The sequence below is a fragment of the Seriola aureovittata genome, chromosome 10 (genome assembly GCF_021018895.1).
Source record: "Seriola aureovittata isolate HTS-2021-v1 ecotype China chromosome 10, ASM2101889v1, whole genome shotgun sequence".
In the NCBI taxonomy this organism is placed as follows: Eukaryota; Metazoa; Chordata; class Actinopteri; order Carangiformes; family Carangidae; genus Seriola; species Seriola aureovittata.
In genome coordinates, this window is record NC_079373.1 from 27,998,875 (window position 1) to 28,017,285 (window position 18,411).

An 18,411-nucleotide genomic window follows, 5' to 3' on the forward strand; every position below is an offset into this window, starting at 1 on the left:
CTCCTCCATGATGTGTGTCACAGTCACTGCTGCAGCTCCAGGTGCTGACTGTGTTAGTGTAAGTCACCTGGACTCACCTGTCCCCGAGGAGGAGCCTCAGTTCAAACCAAACACACACAAACATCTGGAAAACTTAAAAATGAATGTCTTAACTTTTTAAAGCAACAGACAGAAATCTGTTTTTTTTTCACTTTGGTCGTTTTCAGAGTGAATTTTACAGAACTTCAAAAAAAATATAAACATCCTGATATTTTCGTCAGAATTCAGTTCAGTTAATTAATGATGAATGAAATGAAATTAGTTTGAATCAGGTCTGTATTAAAACAACAGTCTGTTTCCATGGTAACAGTGAGATGGTTCTTCCTGTTCAGATATATTTGTCTGTTTCTGGTTTCGTTTTTACACCTCAGTGTTTCTCTGGTCAAATGTTTCTCCTCCATGTTTCCTGTTGGTCAGACATGTGACCAACATGTGACCAACATGTGAACAACATGTGAACAACATGTGAACAACATGTGACAAACATGTGACCAACATGTGAACAACATGTGATCACATGACTGCAGATTTATTATTTAAAGTTCTATAAAATTCACGAGTGACCAAAATGCTCCTGAAGAGTCTGACCTCTGACCTGGAGTGTGTGTCACTGTGGTGATAGTATGAGAGTGTGTGTGTGTGTGTGACGTGTGTATTCAATGTGTGTGTGATCTCAGTGGGAGGAGCTGCGGTCATTGGCGACGTCCTGCAGGCGGCGCAGCAGGGCGGAGTGATTGTCAGGACACACCCTCTTGGGGGACGTCTCGTCCTCCAGAGGCATGCTGCGCTTCCTGGTGGGGGTCTCCCCAGTCCGGATCATACTGTTGATCTCCTGCAGACGCTGAGGGTGGGTCAGGGGTCAGAGGTCAGAGGTCAGAGTGTGTTATCCAACGTGTGTGATTGAATGAATGTTAGTGAACAGAAACTCGCTTGACTCCTGACAATTCATTTTCTCCTTATCTCAGTCTTAAACTTCAGGAATCACTTAAAGTCAGTTAAACCTTATTGAAGTTCACCTGGTGAAGTTCCCGTCAAATCAACAGGAGGATGAGATCACAGCTTCGGCCTATCACAAGTGCTAATGGCAGCAAATCAACAGTTTCCATGGAAACAGTACTGCTGTAAAATCTCTTTAACTGCTGTAAGTGCCTCAACTTTTTTCTTAAACTAAGGAAACATTTAAAGAGATTCTGCACAACAGCCTTCAGTAACTCGCTCAGCTGAGGAGAAGTTAAACTTGGCCTCCCCACACTGTCACATCCTCCATCATCATTTCTGACCAATGATCTTCCTGCTCTGGTTCCTCGAGCCGCGCAATCACTGGATGCCATCTACCTACCACTGTGTGTGTGTGTGTGTGTGTGTGTTTGTGTGTGTGTGTGTGTGTGTGTGTCTGGTGTGGGTCTCACATTGGGGGGGCTGCTGCAGATGTAGTAGTAGATCTTGTCTCGGGGGGTTGTTGGCGAGGGGGCGGAGCCTGTCTTGTGAGGTGAGATGTAGATGGAGTGTTTGCTGGACAGAAGCATCCGACGAGGAGAGCCGATTCTCAGGGTGGGATACGGACAGAGGGAGGGGGACTCCACCTGGACACACACACACACACACACACACACAGTGAACCTTTGAGCCACACAGCAGCTGCATGTGTGGAGCAGAGTGAGGAGGTGAGGCTGACTCACCCCTGCAGAGGGGGAGCTGGGGGAGTATCTCAGAGCAAACAGTCTCATCTGTTTGATGTAAACGTTGTTGTAGAAGTGGATCAGGTCTCCTCGCTCCTCCTCCGCTGAGGAAGACGAGGAGGGGTTCTTGTTGGGTGTGGAGGGGGCACTGCCAGGCTGGGGGGCAGGCAAGGTGCTGCTGGAGCGAATAGGTACTGGACTGTTGTCTCCACCTGCTGGGGAGAGGGGGGTGGGGGGGGTGGGGGGGACCCAGAGTCATGTGGGATAAAAACCTGAAAACTACAGTTATTTATTTTCCCGCCTCCTGATCAGTCGCAGTCCAATGATCCCTCTGTTAGCCCTGTTTGTTTTTTGCAGCTTTTATTTTGAAAACACAGAGACTGACCCAGACAGGAAGTGAAAAACCAAAACTAGGAGCTAAAAGAGGCTGATAATCTCCAGAGCAGCAGAGATGGAGACAGTTCGCTGTGGGTTCAGCTCCTCTTACACTACAGCTGACTGATCAATATAAAATAGATTGATAGATTTATTGGTTCCATATCAATGTCGACCCTGGAGACAGTGAGGAGGTTTCAGACCTGGATCCAGACTGGTGTCAGGAGACGAGTTCTGTTTGTTTGTGTCGTTGGTGCCGGAGTGACGCTTCCTCCTCCCTGAGATCAACACACTCCTGTATACCTGGAACACACACACACACACACACACACACACACACACACACACACACACACACACACACACACACACACACACACACACACAGTCTAATGTTAGTCAGAAAAATAAAGTCATTTTAAGACACAAACATCAGACACACCCCCCAGACTAACTCGGGTCTAAGACCAATGTTACCATGGTAACAATCAGTGAAACCTGCGCTGACCAGCAGCACTCAACAACAACAAACAGGAAAACATGGATCATAATTTGTGGTTTTCTAACGTTGTTATGGAGAGAGAAGAGAAACAGTTTTTAGACCAAATCAGATTTTTATTTTTATTGTTTCACTCTTCACTGAATTTTCAAAGTAAAACTTCCTGTAACTTTTGAATGCTTCCTAAAGACAAACATGTTCTGCTGAGGTAAACAGAGCTCAGTGATTGGATGTGGTTCCTCTGTCGCTTTTTTCTTTTCATTTTGAAAAAACTCTTAATTTACCCAGAATTCATTGCACCACACTCCACCTTATGATAGTAAAGGACTGAAAAAACTAGCATAACATAAATTAGAAATAACAGAATTTAAAGTAGAGAGACGTGTGTGATGCACAGAAAATATGAGTAATTATGCGTAAAATGACAAGTGTTATACAAAATTCAATTTTTATTATATTATTTCTAATTTATATTATTCTAGTTTTTATTGCTGAGTTGACCAGATTGTTGTCCAACACATTTCATTGTACTGTTAACCTACATACGACACATAAAGTTAAACTTGAACTAAACTGCTTTGTGCAACAGATGATTCAGAGTGTCTGTGTGAGAGTGGACTCACGTTGCTGCTGGCCTGAGGCTGGCTGCGGTAACACTTCATGATGTTCTGAAAGGATTTGTCCTCTTTGGTCACCTGACGCAGACAAAGAACACACACCTTTATTTCAACAGAAACACACACACACTGTGCAGTCAGGTGTTCATACCCCTGCAGACTCACACACACCTTTGCCATGACGTAAACAGCACACATGAGGAGCTGGTCCAGGTGACGGTCCATCATCAGGTCCGTGCAGTGGACCAGAGAATATTCAAAACACGTCCAGATCTTCCTCCTCAGCTCAGATGAGATGTCCAGCTTCGCACAAAGGTCTCTGAGACGAACGCTGGCCAGGTGGTACACCTGAGGGAGGGAAACAGGAAGTCCACATTAACCCAGGGTTAGTTAGCTAGCAGCTGTCACTGATTTAGCCTGTTAGTCTGTTAGTGTCTAATAAAAGTCTGTGCATAAAGTCTGTCACACCTGTCAGGTGATGTAGGTGTTGTAGGTGAACAGGTGAGGACCTGTCAGGTGATGTGATTCGTACCTTCCTGAAGAACAGGGACAGCGAGCCTTTTCTCAGAGGACTGCTCGCTGGTTTGGCAGCTGGCTTGGTCACAGCTGATTGGACGGTTAGGGTGCCGGTCAGAGTCTGGGCGGACAGCGGCTGCAGCGTGGCTCCGCCCTGTCCGGTCACACTCACCTGGACGGGGATGAAGGTGATTCCTCCGCTCTCATTGGCTATACCTGCAGAGGTGAGGGTTTGTTATTGGTCCTTATCATGTATCATTTCACAGTCGGCTGCATCTCCTCAGTGTCTCACCCTGCACAGGTATGGTGACCGTCTGCCCGTTGTTGGCGGTAACGGTGGCGGTTGCCATGGTGACCACAGTCTGCCCAGCTGGGATAGCTGTGACCAGGCTGGCCTGTCTGGTCTTGGTCACACCGGTTGGCGTTGTGCTGGTGGTACTGGTGCTGCTGGTGGAGGTGACTCTGGTCTCACCGTCCACCGGGTCCACAAACAGGCGGCGGCGAGCGGTGCCGGTGGGGGAGGAGCTGTAACGGTCCAGCAGAGTGGTGGGGGAGGGGGACACTCCTGTCAGAGGTGGAGGGAGGGGGGCAGAGTGCAGCAAACTATTTAAAACACATTTTATTCATTAAATCAAATATTAAACAGGTGGGGCAGCAGGTCTGTTTCCAGCTGCCAACATGGATCTAAGTTATTGATTATTCTCAGTTTGTCCAGGTATCGGTTATTGTTCTGTCTTTGAGAGATTGTCTCAGATTTGAACATTCAAACAAATTGTTGGGCCAATCAGAACTACAGGAATGCAGGTAAACCCCGCCCCCATCAAGAAAACAACTACCTGAGTTATCAGGTGACTTTACACCTGGAAGATGTTTAAGAAACTACAGACTGTGACCTGGTTTTACTACGTGTGAACACACTGATCCTGGTCCTGTTCTACTTCATGAGACAGAACCTCACCAGGAAACTTCCTGCATGTGGTCCAGCTGATCATTCTACTCATTTAAAATAATATTTAATTGACATTAAGAACAGTGAATTTAACATCCTCATAGTCAAACACAGGATTCAGTTGTAAAATCTTTTAAATTTGTCCAGTGGTTAAATATGTTTCCTGGCGGCCATCTTGGAAAATTTTAAGTGGCTAATGGGAATTTTCAAATTAAATTCACATTTAAAAACACATTTGAAAAAAGCTATTACAGTTATCTTTATCTTCAGAGGTTTGTGGCCTGTCCCTCTTTTAATTTGTTAAATGTAGGTAAAGGTTTCATTTTTTACACTGAACTAAATTTCTCCTTCTACGTTTGTAAAAAGAAAAGTGAAGAAGAAGAAAGTGTTTGATTTGACACCTGGATCGTTCATGTGGGAAAACTGTGGGAGGATTTACTGCAGAAAAATGATATTTCCTTGACAGAAATGTCAATTCTTAGTGGCTAACGTGTTTTATCAAAAGAGTAATACCACACGCACACTCACACACACACACACACACACACACACACACACACACACCTTTGACAGTGCTGTTGGTGTTGAGTTCAGGTCCGTGGTTCACAGGTGTGTTGGGAACGCTGCCTGTGCTGCTGTCATCATTTTGTTCCAGGTACTGAGGAGGCATCACCTGAACACAACACGACAGACACACACTGAACCTCCTGCTGTCACCGTGTTAGAGTGTGCGGCGTTGCGTTCACTGACCTCCTGACAGGCTGGGACCAGGTCTTTGGCCCCACGGAGACTCTCCCACAGCGGGGAGTCTCTGCTCCAGGCCAGACTCTCCAGCACCTGCTCCTCCACCTGGTTCAGGTGCTTCACCACCTCCCGGAACAGACCCTGCTCCGAGCGCACCAACACCTCGATCACCTGCACACAGGGACACTGATCAATACTAGCAGAAGTGATTGGTTGTATAGATACTAGTAGAAGTGATTGGTTGTATTGATACTAGTAGAAGTGATTGGTTGTATTGATACCTTGTAGAAGTGATAGGCAGGCAGCTGGAAGATGGTGATCACGTTGGGGAAGTCTCCTGGAGGTCTGTAGGAGAAGGTGACGATCTCCAAGCAGCAGGCCAGCAGAGAGCGGTGGAAGATGTCCTGCTCCAGAATACACTGCAACACACACACACACACACACACACACACACACACACACACACACACACACACACACACACACACACACACACACACACGTTCACCACTCAACTCCACACACTTAGATGTTTATGAGACACAGCTGTGAAAGGCCAGAGGAAAACACTCACAGACAGGTCAGCGTCTCCCAGAATCATCTTCTCCCTCTCGATGATGGACTCCAGGATCCTGTAGTAGAGCGCCTCTGCCAGGTGGAAATACTTCACTGCCATGTCTGTGAGGACGTGATTGATTCAGGAGGTCAGAGAGAAACACAAACACCCCTAAGAGCTTCTGTTCATGAGTGTGTTCATGTACCTTTACCCATCCCCCGTTTCTCCGCACCACTCTTCTCATAATGTTGAGAGAAGAGGTCAAACATGTCCTTCAGACGCTTACTGATGACATCACTAGGGTCTCTGGCACAGGTCCTGAGACACAAAGCAGCAGGGAAACAGTTTCTGTGGTTACACTGTAGCAGACAACTTAATAATTATTCATCTAAAGATAATTATACTAAGTTCAATGGCAAAGAAGAGATTAAGTCTACAGTCATTCAAAATATCACTTCAGTGAAAAGACAAACATATAATCAGCTTGATGCAGTTACAGTATCAGAGGTCAAAGTAAACAAGTAAGAGTTGAACAACAGTTGTAGTGACGTGAAAAACAATATTTCCCTCTGAATGCAGACGAGTAAAACTACAGAGGAACAGTTGGACTGGAGAGAAGCAGGATGAAACTTGACTTTAACTTGGTTTCATGTCTTTGCGGACGCCATCTTGTTATCACATCTCCAGTTTAGGGCAGTGACATGTCCAGATCCAGAACCACACCTGAGAGTCTCTGTGAGTTTAGGGCTCGGACCCTGTTTGGTTCCCGACAGCAGAGTGTGGAGACGTCCCACACTCTTCATGGCGGATGAGACCGGAGAGGCCAGGCTGTTCTCCTGAACGTACTTCCTCCCTGTCAGAGGAGTGGAGACCTTCAGAGCTGAGGCCTGATGGGAGAACAGACGACACTTTGGTCATTTAATGGTTCAAACAAGAGACGAAACAGAGTTCAGAAAAATAAACAGGCTGTCGTCTCACAGTGAGGTTGGTGTGAAGCCTGTAGGTGGCGCTGTCCTGGTTCTCCACCCCCTCACAGAGGCAGGGCCCCGGGGTGCCGATGTCCTCGCTCGCCCCCTCACCGGTGAAGATCCTCTCATCCAGACTGCCGGTCGCCAGAACATGTTCCTCATAGACCCGACTGAGAGACAAGCTGAGGGGGAGGAAACAGACGTAGTTTCTTTATTCCTCTTCAAGGTTTTGTGGAGATAACAGGTAAAAGTTTCTCTTCTGGTAGAAAACGTGATAAACATGTAACTGAACACAGGTTTCTGTTTGATTCAGTCATTTAAAGACACTGAGTCGACACTCACAAACTGTCTCCAAAGTTCATGGGATCCAGAAATCCAGTCAGACTGTCCTCCTTCCCTCGGAGGATCTGTGGGGACAGGAAGTTAAAATCTACAGAGAGAGTGTGTGTGTGTGTGTGTGTGTGTGTGTGTGTGTGTGTGTGTGTGTGTGTGTGTCTGTGTGTGTGTGTGTGTGTGTCTGTGTGTGTGTGTGTGTGTGTGTGTGTGTGTGTGTGTGTGTGTGTGTGTGTGTGTGTCTGTGTGTGTGTGTGTGTGTGTGTGTGTGTGTGTGTGTGTGTGTGTGTGTGTGTGTCGTTGGGGGGGGGGGGGGGGGGGGCATTGAAGTGAGGATGTTTTAGTTGATCCCCAGTTTCTGACACTGAGAGTTCAGACCTGGTTTTAAGGTTCAGGTGTTTAAGGTCAGAGGATAGAGAAAGTATAAAGTCACTGAGTGTATCTGTGGAAAATAAAGATAAAGAAAACAAACACTGATGGATGAAGTTACATTTGCTCTGTTTGTTTTTGATAACAGGTATAATGAACCTATTTACAGCTGTAGACAGGTGACTCTTAAAACACCTTGAAGTCTTGATAGGATTGATTGATCAGAGAACCAGTCTGATATCTCTGTAAATCTACCTGTGGTCTCCGACTCTCTTGGTCTTTGTATCATATGAAAATGAATGAAAGTCTGTGGCTGAGTGAGGATGGAAGAGAGACATTGATCTATGAAAACATACGACACCTGTAAGTGAAGATCAGTCTGTCACTTAAAGTACGAGGAACACTGAGTAACGAGCACATTAACATCTCTTATTAATTCCCAGCATGCCTCACCCTCTTGTGGAAGAGCTTCTTGATGAAGGGTTTCCAGAAGTGCTCTTTGACCCCCTTGGCCTCCAGCACCAGCCCCTCATGCAGCTCACACAGCTGCTCTATGAAGCAGTACGGACCTGAGGACGGTCTGTAGTCCTTACTGCTGAAGTCCTCAGGTAGACCTGGAGCGGACGAGACAGGGGAGGACTGGTTACCAGGACGACCAGTGACCGGGTGACGGGACCTCGTTCACCCCTGAAACAAACTGACGGACTTTACTAACTTTACATTTTCACACCGTGTTAATCTTCAGATTGTGCTTTGTCTCTGTTTTCATTCATATTGTTTTATTGATATTGGTTCCTCTGCTGGAACACTCAGACATCAGCGAGCTTTCATGTCATCATGTGGAGAGGAGAAGTGAGTTTCCTGCCTCAGAGCAGCTTCCTGTCCACAGGTTCTCCAGCAGAATAAACACAGTGTTTAGAGAAGGAGCAGAGGAAGCACGAGGTGTCAACAGGAAGAGAGGGCAGAGCTGATTCACGCTGCTGCAGCTGTAACTTTAGATTTATTTTACATGTTGATTTAGTGCTGTACGGGACTGATAAGCAGGCTTCCTACACGCCTGTGCTGATTTCATTTTATGGTTATTTAAAGTCATGTTTCACAACTCTGTGACAGAAGCACTTACAGCTCTGAGACGTGTGTTTGACAGGTGGAAGTAAAACTGTAATGTGCTTCATATCTGATCACATTTATATTAAAATAATCCCTCACCACAGGAGCCAGAAGAAACCTTCAACACACTCAATATGTTAAAGCTGCATTCACTCATTTCAGGCCACTTGGGGGCAGAAGAGACGAACTGTCAACGTCAGAATATTGTCATCTTATAAAGTAGCTGTATTTAACCTTCTGGTTCTCAGCCCAGTGTCTCTTTGAGCTCTGTGTTCGGTCTCCAGCAGCTGCTCTCAGAGAGAGGACAGTGGCTGTAACAGCGGAGAACAGCCAGCTAGCTAACGTTAGCATCATCAGCTGTGCAAATGTTTTAGTCCAGCATCAAACCTCATTCCTTTACTCACCAAGAGCCAATGTTATCTCTTGTTTTGCTTCTATTTCTATCACTTCTTTTCTTCTACTGAAGTTAGCATGCTAACCAGCTAGCCCCTGTCCAGCCGGCCCGTCACTTTCCGATACTGAGTCACTGTAGCGCCCAGTGTGCTCTGAAGACGTAGCTGCTCAGAGGACGTATTATAACCTCTTGTATTGTAAATGCATCAATGGCGGAATCTCTTGGTGAGACTGGTGAGTAAACAGCAGTTAATGCTAACGTTAGCGATGTAGCAATAGAAAACTTACCAATAGCTAGTTTTTCTTAGTCTGATTCGAGGGTTTGAGGACACAGGGTCCGGATTGTTGAGCCCCTTGAGACATAGTTGTAATCGGTCGGTCTTTATAAATAAACTCTGACTTGACATTTCCTTCTCTAAAATGTTAGGACGTGAAGGAGGAAGGTTACCTGTGTGCTGACGTCTTCTCCTGGTTACACCTGTGCAGCCTTTTCTACTTTCTACTGACCCTGAACTGGAGGTGGACGCAGCAGTGCAGAGCGGTACCTGTGAAGTCTGGGTTGAGCAGGTCTTTCCTGGCGTGGCACAGCAGAGCGTTGGTGAAGACCAGGTCCAGAGCGCACAGCAGCAGATGGTACGAGTTCACCAGGTCGTCACTGATCATGGGAAAGTTCCCTGATGAGAGAGGGGGAGAAACATGACGCCACATGAGGGAGTCTCTGTGTCTGCAGGCTATGTTGGCACAGCGCTCCACCACAGCGATCCTGCCAAGTCTACACAGGCAGGTCCAGACCACAGTCCTGTGTGTCAGATGCTCTGAGGTGAGGGGATGAAGGAGGATCCTGGCAGCAGAGAGAAGTGAAAGTGTGAACACTTCTTCTCCTCCTCAGTGAAAACCAGCGAGGAGCTGCTCAGGATCAGACCACAGTTTGATCCTCTCTTCACGTTCACGTCACAGAGTCAATCATCGTACAGCGCAGGCTCAGGTTTTTAAGATGTTCTGTCTGCTGCGACATTAACAAGGTTTTTAACACGTCTCTCAGACTGTGACTGTCTTCATTCAGTTTGCACAACATGAGCCACAATTAAAAATCTTAATTGCATGAGAATATTTTCATGTTTGTTTCCTGTATTTTATATTTTCAGACAAAATAATGATGTTTCACTGTGTGACTGTGATGACATGAGAGGAACAAGCTGCAGCTGCTGAGGCTGAACTGTCAGAATAAACCCTGAAATAAGATGAGAGTTTCAACAGCTCTGACTCACTCAAAGATAAATACTCGTCCTGTAGTTTCATAATTACAGCTAAAATATAACGTGTCAGTGGAAATCCCTGATCCAGATCCTCCTGATCCAGACCTGTCAGTGTGCAGTTGTCAAAGTCACACCAGTGGAAACACAATCATCTCTTATAAAGGCCTGAAAGTGACTGGCAGCAGGATTTGACATGAAGTCGTCCAGCTGATCACGAGTCTGGACTTGATCCCAGAGGAGACCAGAGACCACACACTGAGCTCTGATCCCTGAGGGTTTCTCCTGTTTCCACTGACACAGCTCCACTCTGGGAGGAGGAAACATCGTCTGAGTCTTGGACTGACGGATGCATTTACACCTTTTCAACATCTGGAGAGAATGAGTCCCAGACCAGACCAGAGGTGGACTGAACAGATCTCAGTCCTTCAGTGCACACAGCGTGGGCGTGTCAGCACTTTACAGCAGACATGGAAACTGTGAATCTATCCATTATAGTCAGGTTGTGTTTCCATATAAAACAGGAGGAGGACCTGGACCTGGACCTGGACCTGGACCGGACCTGACCTGACCTGACCTGACCTGACCTGACCTGGACCTGGACCTGGACCTGGACCTGGACCTGGACCTGACCTGACCTGACCTGGACCTGGACCTGGACCTGAACTAACCCGGACCTGACCTGACCTGACCTGGACCTGGACCTGGACCTGGACCTGGACCTGGACCTGAACTAACCCAGACCTGACCTGACCTGACCTGACCTGACCTGGACCTGGACCTGGACCTGAACTAACCCGGACCTGACCTGACCTGACCTGACCTGACCTGACCTGACCTGACCTGGACCTGGACCTGGACCTGGACCTGGACCTGAACTAACCCAGACCTGACCTGACCTGACCTGACCTGACCTGGACCTGGACCTGGACCTGAACTAACCCGGACCTTACCTGACCTGACCTGGACCTGGACCTGCACGTGAGCAGCTTCTCTACTCTGAGTGGAGAAATGAATGTTCACCTTTAGCGTGGACAAACAGAACCCAGCAGAAGTTGAAGACCTCAGTCACGGTGCAGGGGTGACGTCTGGAGAACAAAGACATGAGGGACACCGTCAGCCTGGACTGAAGACATGCTGATGTCTTATAGAGACAGATTAACACAAAGACACCTGGAGGCTCAGAAACCCTCCAGCACAGGACCAGGATTTGTGTCTCTGATGGTTTAAAGTTATTTGTCACATTCTGGTGAGGTCAGAGGTCACGGTGTTTCACCTCTGTTTGCGGCTGCGGTGGACTCGGGGGGGCTCCTCAGACGGCGCCTTGAAGATGGCCTTGAAGATGGGAACGTACTTCTTGAAGATGACGGCCGACACGGTGAAGTTCCTCTCCAGCTTCTCGGTGCTCTGACGGAAGTCTTGAGGCAGGTCGGCCATGTCCTGCCACTTCTTCATCTTGTTGAAGAACTCGATCAGGCTGCAGGAGGAAGAGCGGGAAATCAACAGTCAGGAGGATGCTGCTGAGCACAACAGACCATCGAACATCTGGAGCTGGTAGACACAGCAGGGTCTGAGATGGATGGATGTCTCTGACATGATATTTGAGTTCAACTAGGTTCTTCAGTGTGAACTGATGTAAACTGGTGCAGGTTTCTGTGCTTCAGAGGAAATAAGGAGTTGTCTTCATGTATTTATATATTCATGACATGTGTTTCAGTCTTGACTGAAATGTCCCTGGAAATATTTTTTTCTCTGAGGTCATGAGAGGTGGCGCAGACAGTCCTTCAGGTGGGTGCACAGATGCATTATGGGAGTACCTCATTTCTGAGCAGCGTAGGATTCTGGTCAGAGAGACGTAGTTCCCCTCAACGGTGCCTTTCCCCACCGTGGGCACCGAGGACCTGCAGGCCACGTACAGAGCACAGGCCAGCCAGTGCAGCTCACTGCCCTGCACCAGGGGAGAGGAGGCATTCAGAACAAAGAGGGGAGGGGGGAGAGATAAGTGAGGGGGGAGGCACAGAGCGGGAGGAAATGGAGAAAGTGGAGGAGGAGGAGATAGAAGTGTGGTGGAGACAGGAAGAGAAAGAAAAGGAGAGAGACACAAAGATTATGACAAACAAACACAACAAACACCTTCTCATTCACAAACACTGTGAAACCTGTGTGCTGATCATATTCAAGCTGCAACTACTAATCATTTTCATTATTGATTACTCTGCTAATTATCATCCATTAACTGTTTGATCTCTAAAATGTAATTCATGTCATGTGACAAGTGTTGTAATATCTCACATTTGTCCTTCAAAAAATGATCAAAACAATTAATGGATTATGATGCTACTGATCAACCTAACTTTGATAAACTAATCAATTAATCAACTCACTGTTGCAGCTCTAGAATATATATATTATTTCACCTTCAGTGTGTGTATTAATGGGTTGACAGAAGAAAGTATTCAGATCCTTCAAGTAAAAGTATTGATGCTGTGATGTAGAAGTATTGAGGTATTAACTATAAAGTTAAAGTACTCACGATGCAGAGTGTTATACTGTTATATTTCAATATTATTAGATTATTACTACTGACATATTAATGTGTAAGCTGCACTGTGTTGTTGTCAAGGAAGGAATTACGACTCTTTAATTAAATAAACTAAGTTATTCACAGTGATGGGGGCTAACTAGTTACATGTTCATTAAATTACAAAATAAAAAACTAATCTGCTGCAGAGAAAATCATTGTAATTCAATGACAGTTAATAATCACAAGAGGTTGAATCTGAATATATTGTTTTCAGTAATACACTGATATGTAGAATATAACGGATTCTGCTGCTTTGCATCTTTTAACAGGAACTTCTTCTGTTGGTGTATCTGTGGGGTCAGACAGGTGACAGGTGTGAGCTCTAATAACACTCACTTCATTCAGCAGTGTATTTTCATTATTTTCTTTTTTTTTAATTATTCATTATGTCATCTATCCTTTTATTAGTATTCCATCTCATTTTACATCAACGTTTTAACTTGTTTTTATGTTTATTTTATTTTCATGTGAAGCTCTTTGTGCTACACTTCTTATTCAAATAAAGTTTATTATCATTATTATTAACATTAAATATGAACCTAGAGCGGGCACCAGCCGACTAAATGAATGGGACTGAAAAGTAATCAAATGTAATAAGTTACATTACGTTGTTGAGGTAATTGAAATGTTATAGTACTTGCATTTTTAGCAGGTTAATTAGTATCTTTAACCTATTACATTTAAATCTAACCTTCCCAACACTGATAATAGCACACTATAAAAGATACTTCATTACAATTAAAAGTGTTACTTACAATGTGTACTTAAAGTATCAAAAGTAAAAATACTTATAATACAAACAAACTTTATTTTCATAGGCCAGACCCTGAGCATCTTATTCTATGAACTGATCATATGTTTAGTCTTTATCTGCAGTTTCCACAGCTGTTTGATAAATGTAGTGAAATGATATATAATAATATTTTAGTTTAAAGCTGTGGTTCAGTACAGTACCTGAGTGGATGCAGTCAGGTGCTCCTCAGTGCGGAGGGATTTCAGGCAGAGGACGGACTATAAATAACCTGAGGTTTATTTAATAAGCAGGTTCTGTCATTAATCATCAGTCTGGTGTATTAAGTTACAGTGAGACCATGTCAGAGCCCCTCCCCCCTCTGTGGCTGCAGCTGCTCATCATCATCATCATCATCACCATCATCATTGTTGTTGTTGTTGTTGTTGTCCTCGTGTAATGTGACAACAGTTACTAGCAGCAGACATGTATGTGTGTACATTAGGTTAGCATGTCACTGAGCTGGTTGTAGGAAGCTAACCGTCATATTTACAGCCGCCATGTTGAACGATATAAAACCTCAGTCTATTATTTTCTATTCATGTGTCTTTCTGCTGTGCCGTTAAAACGACGGAGAGCGGGTAACGGTCCAGTGTAAGTTAGCATCGTCAGCGGGTTAACCTAGCTAGCACTAACGTATCGGTGAGCAGGGACCCGGGCTAAGCGGGAGCGGTAACGGGCACAGTAACCGGGACAGTAACCGGGTGTAACAGGAGAGTTTGTATTCTCACCTCCAGTGTAAAGTTCCTGCTGATGTTCTCGTAGGTCTTCCACGCCTCGGTGCTCGCCTCCTCGTCCATATTCAGAGCCCGACACAGATCCTCAAACCCGGCTCGGGCTTTCTGCAAAAACTCGTCCTCGTCGCTCATTTTGCGGCTTCACGAACAAACCTAGCGAACAAAACGCGGGAACACCGGGTGGAGAGAGACACCGACTGGAGAAACAGACGCTGTTTACGCAGCTGGCTAACAAAATGTCACCGTAGCAGTGTTATTACGGTGCTGTACGGTACACGGCTCTGTACAGTGTGGCCATTTAAATGTCCTTTGATTGACAGCTACTATTCTGCGTAAACGCCTCGTACGTACGGAGACACAGTGAGACGTCACTTCTGTACGTATCTTAGTTAGCGAATATGAGAATGAGCGTAACTCACCCCAGCCCACTAAACGTGCGTAGCTGAGCGTGAATGGGTGGGTCCGCCGTCACTCCAACCACTACTACTTCCGGTTGTTTTTGTTTTCAGTTGTCCTCCCGATTCAACAGGAAGTCCGTCTGATAAACCGTTAAATCTCTTAAATCGTGTTTTTTTAACCTACGATTATGGAAACGTCGTTAGTACAACTTTATAAACATCTTTAGTTCATATTAATCCCTGTTCCCGCCGAGAAATCAGCCTCACAGACACAAAGCTTGGCTGTGATCTCTTCACACACTAAACCTTAATGAAACCGAGGGTTAGTTGTTAAACCAGCGGTGGGATAAGCATCCAGATCCTTCACTTAACTGAAAACACCAATATCACAATGTAAAAATATCCCACTAAAAGTAAAATTCTGAACTCTCTAATTCAGTTAAAGCACAATGTATTATCAGTTAATTTACTAAAAGCATTTGTGAGCTGAGCATTGGTGAACATGAACATGTAACATGCATGAATCTTTTTTTGTCCAACAGAAACTGATGAGAGGTCACCCTCTGAGACCACCTGCCAGGATGTGTTTGTTTTAACCCTCAGCATTAGATTATTGTTTCCACTCTGTTTAAGTTATCTGATATGTTGAGTATTTTGATTTTTAATCATGTAATTTTGTTTAGACTGACTGCCAGTGCTTGTTTGTTTGTTTGTTTATTTGTCTGGACGCTGTTTGTGCATGGATGATTTTATGTGGACCCCAGGAAGATTAACAACCTCTCAGGAGAAAAATCCTCCTCTGATTCTGCAGACAGAGCACAGGTAAGTGTGTCCTCACCTGATGGGTCAGCAAGTCAAAGTAAACTGAACAGGGTGACTGTGGCCACTGTCTGTCCTCAGAACAGTAGTAAAGTTACCAGTTGTACACCTGATGTGTTATAACTGAATAGTACGAACAGGTAACCCAGGTGAGAAGTTTAGAGGTGAAATGTCTCTTTAGTGGAACTGACACCAACTCACCTGACCTGATTTGATCGAAGATGTCACAAGGTCAAAAGGGTGAGAACATGTATTTGAAAACCTCAAGTGTTTTTATGTAAAATTTAAATACAAAAGTATCAGGTAAATGTAGTGCAGTAAAAATACAATATTATCACTTTAAATGTTCAGGTGTCACCACCTCCTTCCTGGTGATGATGATGATGTTATTCTCCTTCTTCAGGCGGCTGCTCTTACAGCTGATGAATTCAGAGGTAACAGTCAGCTGATAACCAGCCTCATTTAATCTGGATCACAGACTCAGTGAAGACAGGAACCAGAGACTCAGAAGAATCTGGACTTGGTGGTTCAGGTCTCAGGTCTGTAAACAAACAACATGTGGATCAGACTCGGAGCTGCAGCTGTGACAACTCTCTGTCTTGGTGTTTGTGTCTGTGACACCTGTGCAGGTGTTCCTGGAGTCAGTACTGCAGTATAGTCAACAGGTTATAGGTGATGGTGTCTCTGATGACCTCAGCAGTGCAGTACGTGTCTCCCTCACTCGACTCTGTGTCAGGCTGTCTTAGATAACTCTCAGAAGGAGCCATGTCAATGTTCCACTCAGGAAGGAAACTGTCCCCTCTGACTTCACAGATGTTGTGCAGGACGCAGCACGCCGCCACCACTCTGGGCATCATGGAGATGTCGATGTCGCTCTTCTTCAGCAGACACCTCCAGCGTCCTTTCAGCCGCGTGAAGGCGGCGTCCACCACGGAGCGGGCTGAGGTCAGAGTGTAGGTGAAGCGCCGGCGCTCAGGAGACAGCTGCTGCTCCTCGCTGTAGCCCTTCATCAGCCAGGGCTTCAGAGGGAACGAGGTGTCGCCAATCAGGTGGACGGGGATCTCCACCCCCTCAGACAGAAGCGACCTCTGGAAAACACACCCCAGTTTTAACTTTACATGGTTCCCCAGCAACCTCCCATTTGTTTTTATTTTGTGTCACCAATAAAAAGATATAATAATAATAATAATAATAATAATAATAATAATAATAATAATAATAAACAAAAACAAACAAACAACCAACCAAAAAAACTTTACATGGTTCTACATCCACCTGTAAACCATGACAGGGTTTTATAGAGGCGGCCCCCCTCACCTGTCCTACAGACACACCTCAAACAGCTTAAGTCACACCACGTCTGTGATCACCTTTAACTCAGTATTCTTACAGTCTTTCCTCTGATAAACTGAGACTGGTAACACCTCTGCTCACCTGTGTGTCACCTGTCCGTGTTCTCCGCGTCACGGTGCTGTGATGAGGACACTCACCTCTCTGGGGAACAGGTAACCATCTGGGCGGTCCTCTGCCTTCAGGTACAGGTCTGAGCTGGACAGCACCGCGGCGCTGCTGCTGCTCCCGGGCCAGCCGGCGTACACATCAGTGAAGCTGTGAGGGACGAACAGACACCTGTTGACCGGAAGTTAGTTTACTTTAAATCGAACTCGGTACTGGACTCGGTCCTTACCAGAGGTTGTGGTCCACCACCGCCTGCAGGATGACGGAGTGCCACCCGCTCTTGTTGAGGTAGTGGTCGGGGTTATCCCTCGGAGGAGCGATGGGGATGTGAGTCCCGCCGATGGCCCCCGCACACTGCGGGTAGCAGCGGTCCTTGAAGGCCTGGAGGGTGTCGTCCAGCCGCGGGCCGCTCGGCAGCGACACGAAGCGGTGAAACAGCCGCTCCACGATGGCGGAGGACACCTGACGCACAATCATACACACCGTGGCGATTCCCACGTCGAACATATCGGCGATGGAGCGGTACTCCCCGGACCGCGCGAACCACCACAGGGTGATGGCCAGCCTGCGGCGCGGCTCGATGGGGACGCGGTAGTTCGTCCGGCGACGTTTGATAGCCGGGCCGATCAGGTCGAGCAGGTAGTCGAACGTCACTCGGGACACGCGAAACTGCGCCTTCCACTCCTCGTCGTCGAACGCTTCGGCCGTGGCCCAGAGGTTCTGACCCGGCCTCCGGGCTCGGACCCAGACCAGTCTGCTGGTGGTGGAGAGGAGGCTGAGCGCGGCCGCGATGGAGGACAGCAGGAAGGCTCTCCTTCTCCGCAGGTACTGCCGCCGCCGCCGCTCCCGCTCCATCATTTCCCGCCGCCGCCGCCGCCTCAGGGCGGCGGTTTGGAGCCGGTACAGCTCGAACATCTGGTGACCGAACCCCGGAGGAACCACGAGGCTGAGGAGGGAGCAGAGCAACGCGGCTGTTGGGGCCGGGTCATCCCCGGGGTTCGGCTCCATCTTTGACCGCCGGTAAACAAACTGCACGTCGCTTTCTTCTTCTGTGTTTCCGGCTGGTTTCCGGTAGACAGACTGCTACGGCTCATTACTGCCCCCACAGGCAGGGATTAGATTCCAACTCAGAGGGATTCTGTCCACAGATGTAACTGTCCTGATGAATTCAATCACTGCTGTCAGTCATTTCAGAGTCATCGTTTGAGTAGAGTTTGAGTATTAA

At 46.6% G+C, this 18,411-nt stretch overlaps 2 protein-coding genes across 3 annotated transcripts in view; both read right to left on the reverse strand.

The window, feature by feature from the left end:
* The window catches only part of rbl2 (retinoblastoma-like 2 (p130)), a 16,705-nt gene extending 863 nt beyond the window's left edge, over positions 1–15,842 (reverse strand). The window contains exons 1-22 of one of the 2 annotated variants that reach the window (XM_056386957.1): positions 14,506–15,842; positions 12,218–12,348; positions 11,677–11,877; positions 11,424–11,488; positions 9,693–9,821; positions 8,098–8,258; positions 7,285–7,349; positions 6,953–7,124; positions 6,698–6,861; positions 6,180–6,292; positions 5,993–6,096; positions 5,700–5,837; positions 5,425–5,589; positions 5,239–5,347; positions 4,018–4,290; positions 3,742–3,941; positions 3,381–3,557; positions 3,216–3,287; positions 2,297–2,396; positions 1,719–1,930; positions 1,449–1,622; positions 1–880 (exon numbers count right to left, since the gene is read on the reverse strand). The exon at positions 1–880 is cut by the window's left edge and continues 863 nt beyond it. In XM_056386957.1, coding sequence (XP_056242932.1) covers positions 713–880; positions 1,449–1,622; positions 1,719–1,930; positions 2,297–2,396; positions 3,216–3,287; positions 3,381–3,557; positions 3,742–3,941; positions 4,018–4,290; positions 5,239–5,347; positions 5,425–5,589; positions 5,700–5,837; positions 5,993–6,096; positions 6,180–6,292; positions 6,698–6,861; positions 6,953–7,124; positions 7,285–7,349; positions 8,098–8,258; positions 9,693–9,821; positions 11,424–11,488; positions 11,677–11,877; positions 12,218–12,348; positions 14,506–14,643 — 3,231 coding nt within the window. In that variant the 5' untranslated portion in view covers positions 14,644–15,842 and the 3' untranslated portion in view covers positions 1–712. Of the gene's footprint in view, positions 881–1,448; positions 1,623–1,718; positions 1,934–2,296; positions 2,397–3,215; positions 3,288–3,380; positions 3,558–3,741; positions 3,942–4,017; positions 4,291–5,238; positions 5,348–5,424; positions 5,590–5,699; positions 5,838–5,992; positions 6,097–6,179; positions 6,293–6,697; positions 6,862–6,952; positions 7,125–7,284; positions 7,350–8,097; positions 8,259–9,692; positions 9,822–11,423; positions 11,489–11,676; positions 11,878–12,217; positions 12,349–14,505 lie in introns of both variants that reach the window. The other variant, XM_056386956.1, reaches the window with a different exon arrangement.
* Positions 15,843–15,960: 118 nt separating this feature from the next.
* On the reverse strand, positions 15,961–18,342 carry LOC130176087 (uncharacterized). Its single transcript, XM_056386958.1, has 3 exons — positions 17,416–18,342; positions 17,219–17,336; positions 15,961–16,816 (listed from the first exon to the last, which is right to left on the reverse strand). The coding sequence occupies exons 1-3, from the start codon at positions 18,192–18,194 to the stop codon at positions 16,370–16,372; spliced, it is 1,344 nt and encodes a 447-aa protein (XP_056242933.1). The 5' UTR covers positions 18,195–18,342; the 3' UTR covers positions 15,961–16,369.
* Positions 18,343–18,411: the final 69 nt, after the last annotated feature.

What these genes read in the sequence shown, in the direction of transcription:
- LOC130176087 (XM_056386958.1), bottom strand. Translation starts at nt 18,194, where the DNA reads ATGGAGCCGAACCCCGGGGATGACCCGGCCCCAACAGCCGCGTTGCTC. An exon ending in GTGGTGGACCACAACCTCTG is followed by an intron (nt 17,337 to 17,415) that starts GTAAGGACCGAG and finishes CGTCCCTCACAG; the next exon opens with CTTCACTGATGTGTACGCCG. An exon ending in GTTACCTGTTCCCCAGAGAG is followed by an intron (nt 16,817 to 17,218) that starts GTGAGTGTCCTC and finishes TGTGTTTTCCAG; the next exon opens with AGGTCGCTTCTGTCTGAGGG.